Source organism: Hippocampus comes, unplaced genomic scaffold, assembly GCF_001891065.2.
Source record: "Hippocampus comes isolate QL1 unplaced genomic scaffold, H_comes_QL1_v1.1 scaffold238, whole genome shotgun sequence".
NCBI classification, from domain to species: domain Eukaryota; kingdom Metazoa; phylum Chordata; class Actinopteri; order Syngnathiformes; family Syngnathidae; genus Hippocampus; species Hippocampus comes.
Genome location: NW_017806177.1, coordinates 318,464 through 327,919, shown reverse-complemented (window position 1 = coordinate 327,919; position 9,456 = coordinate 318,464). Strand labels below are relative to the sequence as shown.

General features: G+C 40.6%; 1 protein-coding gene across 1 annotated transcript in view; it reads left to right on the top strand.

The window, feature by feature from the left end:
• tbcd (tubulin folding cofactor D) overlaps positions 1–9,456 on the top strand; it is a 31,480-nt gene that overhangs the window by 20,479 nt on the left and 1,545 nt on the right. Inside the window, exons 26-36 of the mRNA XM_019897355.1 lie at positions 580–661; positions 1,294–1,412; positions 1,511–1,602; positions 2,860–3,000; positions 4,132–4,215; positions 4,994–5,152; positions 5,223–5,361; positions 8,026–8,150; positions 8,387–8,464; positions 8,569–8,655; positions 8,740–8,827. Of these exons, the coding sequence (XP_019752914.1) occupies positions 580–661; positions 1,294–1,412; positions 1,511–1,602; positions 2,860–3,000; positions 4,132–4,215; positions 4,994–5,152; positions 5,223–5,361; positions 8,026–8,150; positions 8,387–8,464; positions 8,569–8,655; positions 8,740–8,827 (1,194 nt within the window). The remainder of the gene's footprint in view (positions 1–579; positions 662–1,293; positions 1,413–1,510; positions 1,603–2,859; positions 3,001–4,131; positions 4,216–4,993; positions 5,153–5,222; positions 5,362–8,025; positions 8,151–8,386; positions 8,465–8,568; positions 8,656–8,739; positions 8,828–9,456) is intronic.

Genomic DNA, 9,456 nt, shown 5'->3' with positions numbered 1-9,456 from the left:
CTGCACCACCGCCGCCGCCGTCCTCCTCCGCCCTCGGTTTTTACTCGGCCCGTGGTGTTCATCAAATAGTTCGCTTTATTTTTTTGATACATCAATGGATGCTATTTTCTTAACATTACGGTGCGAGCATGCGACTGTAACACAGAAAACACGGTTTAAACTGTCGTCGGAGATCGCGGCCGCCGCCATGATTCAATTGACAGACGACAGGGCAAATGACGCACGCGCTCAACGTGAATATCGCGAAACTTTGCACCGATGTAAACCCTCTACACAAAAATGTAGAGGGTTGTTTGAAAAAAATGCCGACCGTAAAGTTTTTTTTCGACGTAGAAATTCTCGGTCGGTCGGGTTACCGGAAACACACTACGTTTTTTTCTACGCCTTATAGAAACATGCGCTCCATTGCAAGATCTGTGTCAAACATTTGAACGCTAAGCTATGACTGTGTGTTACCATGGTCATCACTTGATGTGAGTGTGTCTTATTCAAATTGATGGTTGCTTTTTTTTTTTGTGTGTGTGTGTGTGTGTGTGTGTGTGTGTGTGTGTGTGCGTGTGTGTGTGTGTGTGCCGACAGGCCGCTGTGCTTTGTGCCTTGTCTGCTTTGTGTGAGGAATACTACCAGGCCCAGCCTGACCAGGCTGACTCAGAGAAGCAGAGTGAGTTCTTTTTACTCAACTAGCTCAATTTTTCAGGGTACAAGTCATTGTTTTGAAAAGGGGTGACCAAGCTTTTTTTGACCAAAGATCTACTTTTCAAGCAGCCAACCTCCCACTTCCGACCCGTCCATAAGCACGCATACACACATGCGCACAAGCAGGCACACGCGAGACATAAGAGATCTCTGCTAAATTTCTCTAATATGTCAAATAAGTCATTACGACAACAGTTGGAATATAATGGGTGGGGGGGAGTGATATGATAATATTAATTTTTAATTTGAGTAAAAACTAACAATTTGTGAAGGAAGAAAGCTGTTGACTTTTATAGTTTTGCAAAACTGATGTTAGTTATATGATAATTTAATTCCAGTAAATTCTGATTATTTATTTTAATATTGCCTCTTTTTCTCGAAAGTAAAATAGAAATCACGTTATAGTTACTCTTTTTGTCTCGGGACTTTTTTCACAAATTTCATTTTTTTCAAGTAACACTGACTTTTCTCAAATTACGTCTTTTTGCACTTTTTTTTTTCTTCATGTAAATGTGTCTGGACACTTTTCCCGATGGCCCGCTTATAATGAACACTTGCTGCATTATTTGACATCCAAATGAATGAATGTATGTTTAGGTGTGCTCATATCTCAGTATATTGAGGAGCTGCAGAGTCCACAATTGCTCACCCGTTGCGGCTCTGCCCTGGCCCTCGGCTGTCTGCCGAGCTTTATGATCCGCAGCAAACTGAAGCAGGTGTGCTTCAAGTCAACACGTATTACCTACACACACATGGTTAACCTTCGTATCGTTAGTCTCAGCAACAGCGTGATGTTATGTTTCTACCGCCTCAGATCCTCGACAGCCTCAGCCAGATGCACGCCGCCTGTCTGCGCGAGGGGCGTTTCCCAGAGGCCAGGAGGGACGCGGTCAGAGCGCTGGCTCAGTGAGCGCTGTTTTTCTTCTATTATTTGGTTGTGATTTTTTTTTTTTTTTGTACTTATTTATTTGCGTCGGCTGGTTTTTCAAAAGGCCTCTTGTGTCTTCATCGTTCTTTGTTCTGTTGTTTTGCGAGCTTCACTGAGGGCAAAACAAACATCTGACTGACAATACCTGTAAGACCTGAATGACATGTCAGTCAAATTGTACCCTACTTTTTTTTCCCCACAAATAGGTCTTCATCATTTTCATTTACTGTCACATTATTTATTCCCTTACAGGGAACCCATGAGTGTTTGAATGTTTTCGGCTTTTGGGTTTTTTTGTTTGTTTTTCACAACAAATGAATATACCTGTAACTGGCTTCCTGAGTATCCTTAAAAAGTCTTAAAAGGCATTGAATCAATTAGTCTTAACACAAGGATTAATTGGCATTCTAATGTCTTAAATCGAGCTTTCAAACACCAGAAAAAAATATTAACACATAATAAGTAGCATTTTTTTAATTGTAAAGAGCATTAAATCTCAAAATAAACAAACAAGGCAATATTAGAAATATTTTTTTGTTATTCATCAAGCCAAAGTTAAATAGGGGGTGGCATGGCTCAGTAGTCGTTTCCCACCCAGAGGTTGTTGGTTCAATCCCTGGCCATTGCGACCATGTCAAAGTGTCCTTGGGAAAGATACTGAACCCCTAGTTGCTCCTGATGCTACATCATCAGTAGGTGAATGAGATAACAATGTGAAGTGCTTTGAGTACTCGAGGTCGAAAAGTGCGATACATGTAACAGCCTATTAAATAATACATTTGTGTAAGTACAACTAAGCCCCCAAATTTTTCCTACTTGAGCTAAATTTTGAATTAGTTTTTTTTAGTTTTTTTTTAAATTTTTTTATTTATCTGTCCACATCTATCGTCTATCATCTAAACTCGTTAGCTAGGTTGCTATCTTATGTTAAAGCTAGCCTATGGTAAGGCTTGCTAATCCTGAAGCTATTTTATGCTAAAGCTAGTTTATGCCAAAGCTGTCGCAGGCAATTTTTTTCTCAAGAATATCTGGAATAAAACTTGGCACTTTTTTGTGTTTTTTTCATTCGGAAGACACCCATTCATCAAATAAGAATCCACTTTGTAATCACAGGTATTTATTCATGTTAATATGTAGTTTAGGGCAGCTGCAGGGTGTCGAAGAAGCAAGAATAAGTGTTTGAACAGTGTTGACTTAACATAATGCGTCCATATTCATTATCCCTTTCTAATCAGAGTATGTATGAAGGCGGGTGTTTGTGCCGACGGGCCCCCGGCGTCGTTTCTTTGCTCAGAGAACATAGCTGACGTGTACAGCGTCCTCCTGGACAGCATGGACGACTACACCACGGACAGCAGAGGGGATGTGGGTGCCTGGTGAGTCGCGCTAGGTGTATTTTTGTTTTGTTTTGGTTTGCCTCAGGTAGTGCGAATGTTCCCCTCCCTCTGGGCCTTTTGTCGTGTCTCACTTTTTCGCTCCACCCAGGGATACACAGACACGAAGAGCTTGATTGTCTTAGCAGTAGCCCGAGGTGATGCTTACTTCTTCAGCAGGAATGCCACCGAGCTTGTCGTTTATCCTTTATTGCGACATGGGATGGGCGGATTCTTTCTCCCTCTATTTTGGAACACAAGAGCCACAGGTGCATCCCAATAAACTCCAATAACGTAAAAACTTTAAATTTATTTCAGGGGTTGAATTCAAAAACTGAAACACATATATCCTATGGATTAATTTTACACCATAGTTATGATAGTTTTGGATTTTTCACTATGTTTTAATTTATTTTTGGCTTTTGCTTTTCAAATTCACTTAGTTTTAATTAGAATACGGTAATCAGAATGTGTACTAAATTTAATTTGTATTAGCTTTAGCATTATTATTTTTTTCTTTTAATACGATTTATTCGACGGGTGCTAGATTAAAGGTCTAAAGCCCGAATACAAAGTCATGGCCTGATGACGTCGCGTCTCGGTGAAATGTTGTACCCATACGACTATGTCAGTTACTCTCGATGTGCCTAAGAGCCACACAGCTGTCGTCAAATTGGCAAAGCCGAATTACCTGCATTTCAGACTACCCCAAAAAGCCTATGTATGAAAATAGTGGGTAAAATGAAAATGAAGGACATTTTCGCAATAATTACAGTATAATTGGCAGTAATTAGTTTTGTCATTTGCTGTTTGCCAGTCATTGAAAATAAACACTTTCCTTTTCATTTTGTTTATGAAATGTTTTTAATGCATTTTTTTGTATTTTCATTCATTTTTCTTAACTATGATAAAGTGAAACACTTTTTTTTAAATTTTGATGAACTAACGAAAACTAGAAATAACTATTTAAAAAAAACATTTATTGTGATGCACTTGTGTACGAAAACGTCAGTCACACTCTATTCAATCAGATTCCATTTTCGTCAAATATCCGAACTATATAAATCAATCTGGAGAATTGACAATTTCAAACTCATTTTTTTCCCTTTTCTTTCCGTTTGATTTTACCTCTAGGGTCAGGGAGGCAGCAATGACAAGTCTCAAGGATGTTACCATCCTGGTGACCAGAACAGCACCAGAAATCCTTCTCCCAGACCAGTAAGTAGTTGTCCGCCTGGCTTTGGTTGTTCAGTGTTACATCGTGGCGCATTGTTTGCACCTCCTATGAAGTCAAAATTTGGATTTCCCACACGAACCAAAAATGGACCAAACGGTCGCTTGGAATTTGAAAAAACCTGCTTGGTTGGGTCAGTGCATGAAAGGAAATAGGGCTGAACAATCAATCGGATTCAAATCGACGTTGCGGGGTAGTAAAATACAATTTTCAAATGGCAAAGGTTGTAATTTTGGAGGAGAAAAAAAACATTGCGTTCAGTCAGTAGGCTGTATTTTCTCTATTTATATATTTACGTATGTCTTATTTATATTGTGTTCAGTTCCGTGCAGAAGAAGTATAATCTGCCTGTTTACGTATCATTGTTTCATGAAGCATAAAAAGGTGAAGTGATAAAGCCACATATTTTTATTTATTTATTGATTTAATTTTGCTTACTTTCACGCCGCAGTTGTTTGATATACTTTTGTGGAGTAGTCATGGTGAATGCTTAGACCGAAACGTTTGTGTGTGGTAATTCTGACATTGTTTATTGTAATACATATTATTTTCCTTGCTTGTGTTCTTTAAAAAAATACATGGAAAGAGGGCCTTGGGAAAGAAAAAAAAGAAACAGTTGCATAATGAATCGCAGTCACACTATTGGGGGGAAGAAAATTTCATTATTTTTCAAAATCGTTCAGCCCTAAAAGAAAGGTGTACTCCTCAGGCCCTTGTTATTTTGCTTGAAGTTAACTTTGTCATCTGTCACCTTCCTTGCAGGGTGACGTTAATGATGTGCAGACTCGCGCGACAGTCGGCGGAGAAGATTGACCACTACAGAGCTCACGCGGGCACCATCTTCACGCAGCTCTTGCACTACGCCGACCCGACAGTTCCACACATCCCCCACAGAGAGGAGCTGCTGAGCATCTTTCCACAGTGAGCGCCCACAGTCATCCATCACCTGCCCTGCCATGTCACATTCATGAGTCAAATCTCCTTTTTTCAGGGAAGTCAAAGCCAGTCTGAACTGGAAAGCTCCATCCCAAGCATTCCCGTATGTCACCAAGCTACTTGGACTGCCCGAGTACCAGTACCAAACTTTGCTGGGCCTCACTGTGTCTGTGGGTGGGATGACCCAGTCCACAGTAAGTATATCGCACACGCTTCTTGTAGAGCACAGCAATGTTGAAGTGTTTGTAAAAGGGTGTGACTCATGAGGGAAAATCGAAACATTTTCCATCCCAGTCTACAGTCTGCCAAGCAACACACGGGTCATGTTGACACACGGGTATTTTTAAAACCTTTTTTCTGCCCTTTTGTCCACTTGCAAATTATGTGTATGAAGCCGTACTTTCTGGAAATCTGTGGCCAGGGTGAAAGTTCTCCAAAACAAATCTTTTTCAATATTAGTGAGTTGATGGTAGTGTTTTTTTGGGGGGGTGTGGGGGATATATTGTGCTTTTTTTCTTTTATGTGAAACAGTTAGGAAAAGCTCCAGCTCCCTATTACGTTTGTTGTTGCTTTTAAATTTGTATTATTATTTGATGTATTATCCTTACATGTTTCATTTTGTCTTTATTTATTTAGCAAGTTAATTACTTTATGCTCCATATACATAAAAACTAGGACCTAATATTGAGACATTTTTGCCAGATATCTCGATCATGATACGATAACAATATTGCTATGGTTCAGTGAAAACTACTGTATACAGTTTTTAAAAGAAAAGAAAACATTGCATGTGGAAAGTTTGGAGAGGAGGAGCGCGTTCTTTCTTTTTTTTTTTTTTTTGAATTTGCTGACAGCCATCCACATTAACTAAGTCCGCAATGAATTATAAAATGAGTTATATTTACATTGTTCTGCCACTGTGCATTAGTGATAAATAACAATTTCACGCTACAAGTCTTGATTGTGTTTGTGTGCATGCATGCGTTAACTGAATCAATGTGTGTGTTGTTATGTACCACTTGCACAACCGCAGTATACGGATAAGCGGTTCCTAATGTGGATGGATGTGTTGTGTGGCTTGTCAATTTTTACAACAAGCTCTGCTAGTGGTGATTTTGAAGTTATAAATATGGTCATATACATTTTTTGCGTATGTGTACCGTGGGTACATACTTGACAGCGAACACAGAAGTGGATTTCTCGCGCGTGTGCTGTGTAGGCAGCAGCGTGTCCCTCCGCAACATGATTGTCATCTGTTGGTTTCAACTGTCAATCAACGCCAAACTTAGGAGGAATGTGGTCGGTTGAACTGAGATTTCCATGCAACACAAGCGTGGCATGGTCACGTGACAGATATCGTTCCTCACTATTAATATCATGAATCTGGATTTCGATACGATCAAGATATATTCTAATATAAACTAACGATAAAGAGTATCGGTACAATAAGTGATTGCAGATTCAACAAGGCAGTGCTTACTTGTGATCAATAAAATGAAATGCAAATTTTTAGAGCTGACTACTGTAGATGATCCCTTTAAAAACTCACCCGAGAACCATTTACTTTTGTCCTCTATTGCTACACACAGGATTCTGATTTGGGGGATGTTGCTCGTTTTGCTTCTCTTACAGTATGACTAACATTCTTCAGGCTTCTGATTTGTTAAAATTATGACCACAGTCCCATTTCTTGCTTTAGAACAGCATTTCCAAACCTTGTGAGTCAAGTCACCCATTTTAAAAATGTCACCATCAAAGTATAAATACTGAAATAATGCCATCATGCATATTGATAGATGAGTAAAGATATATTTTGTAATTAAGAAATCATTTTCAAACAAATTAAGTGAAAGTGGTTTGTTTCCCAAAGTACGCCTCATGATCTCTCATGGTACCCTGTTTGGGAATCACCCATTGGAGTTTGGCGAAAATGTGTGCATTTGTTAAAAAAAGAAAAAGAAAAAAAGAAAAACCTTTGCGCCTTTGAAGGTAGTCTGAAAGCGGCCAAAAGAGGGAGCCGCACATCCCGCAAAGTCTGCGCTAGCCCTTTGTGCTGTAATCATAAAATGGTTTTCCTCTCCTGAGGACAACTCTATTTCGGTTTAATCTTAACAACATTGGGGTCAGTCAAGTTCCTGCTCTCTACGTAACACTCATTGCCCCCCCCCCCACCCTTTTAGCCTTGGGAGGGGGAATAAGCAAAACAACCATGCCGATGATGAGGTCAGATGAATTTGAGTGTATCGTCGGAGTTCGTTTTTGCTCTGGCAGCTTGTCTTTTTCCACAGATGTACAATCCTTGGAGACGCATGGGATTGATATGTTTGCACAGGGCCGCCTGTAAAATGAACCAGGCCTGAATCAATATGCGGGCCAACATCAGCGTTCTCACACGCACAAACACACACACACACACACACACACGCACACACACACGCACACACACACACACACACACACACACACACACACACACACACACACACACACACACTCACTCATGGAGCCAAAGCATCGACTAGCCTCCCAGTCAGAATCCATTCACAGGCCCTTGGGTAGATCTGGACTTTTTTATGGAGCCATAAAAAGGATTTATTTTAATCAACAAATGTGTTACTGTTTGTACAAGTAATTTGTGGTAGTCAGGCTCATAATTTACAGATTGATCACAGTTTATATTTAATGCCGATGGGGACATTACACACATTCAGAGCTCCAGCAGAGTGGATGTCACTGGTACTATAATGTCTTTCATACACACTGAGCGTGTGTGTGTGTGTGTGTGTGTGTGTGTGTGTGTGTGTGTGTGTGTGTGTGTGTGTGTGTGTGTGTGTGTGTGTTTTGACGGCCCTGTCCAGGTTGCGGCCTCCTCCCAGTCTTTGTTTGACTACCTGCGTGGGATCCAACATGACCGCGCTGTTTTGGAGCACTTTGCTATGGACGCATTGATTAAAATCTTGAGAGAAAATGTGCGCAACACAAGGTACAAATAGCAGCTGTTGTCACCGAAAGCAAAATACACGCATTGAGCGAACGCTCCTATTCGCTGTTTTGTGATCCGGGCATGAAAATACTGTTCTGGCCCTCCACAAATGTCTGGCAACGGTGCATATTTCAGCTAATACAGTACTGTATTTTATTTGTTCTCTTCCACATTACAATCATGTCGAACTCGTGATTATTGGCATTGACAACTTCTCAAACAAATGTACTTTTCAGGATCGCCCTCCCGTTCCTCAAAATGTTAAACCAGTTGCTGTCCAACGGCTGCTTTGACGTCTTCACCTCAGAAGAAAAGTGAGTATCACTGCACCTTTTTTTTCTGTGTGTCAGTTTCCAAAAGACATAAATGGCGGGTACGTCTGCCAATGTCCGTTCATTCTGTGTTTGTCGCTGCCAAGTCATCCGTTTTGTGTGGAGCTGCTGTCGCTGTGCGAAGTGGTTAGGCGATCCAAGGATGTGTCCAAGCTGCGCGCCTGCATCGCCGTGTGAGTTTGCCATCGCACTAAAACAAAACTAAACAACATATCAGACATCCGTGCTGACTTGTGTCACTCGTTCATGTCCGTCAGCTACTGTGGCCTCATCCAGTTCCCGGGCGAAGTCCGGAAGGAGATCCTCTACCAGCTGCTGATGCTGATCTGCCACTCTTTCCTTGTGGTACGTTCCAGAGAAACAGCTTAAAAATAAAATCAGATTTTATTATCACAAACATCCAATTTGCAGTTTTCATAGATTTGGTTTCCATTCGCTTATAGAAAAAGCAAATGACATTATTCAAACAAGCTTTGAAACTGCCCCACCCCCCCACCACACACACACACACACAAATACACACTCCCCGCCCTCCCCACCCACCACCCCACAGCATTAACAGGCATCATTTTTAGAAATACTGTATGTTTTGTTTTCTTTATTGTAATAATGGAACATTTCAAAAGTTCAACAATTACGGAACTTTTCAAAAGTTCAACAATTTAATCTAGAATGAGCTATTAAATCAGCCCCTATGTGTGATTGCCTTCCACCAGGCGCCTTTAGTGTCATACAGAACAAAAGGTGAAAATTATTGTGCTCATATTGTCACTTTTGAGTAGGAATTAAAGTTTGAGAAATGGTCACTAACCCCGCAGCACTGACGGTTTTGTAAAGTAGCTCCTCCGCGTTTGCTGCCAAGTTGTTCAAGCAGGCAGCCCACGACAGCCAGAATGCTGTTTGAACAACAGAAGCTGTGAACAACAATAACAGGGTTCCCACGGGTCCTTAAAGTTCATTAAAATCCATTAAAA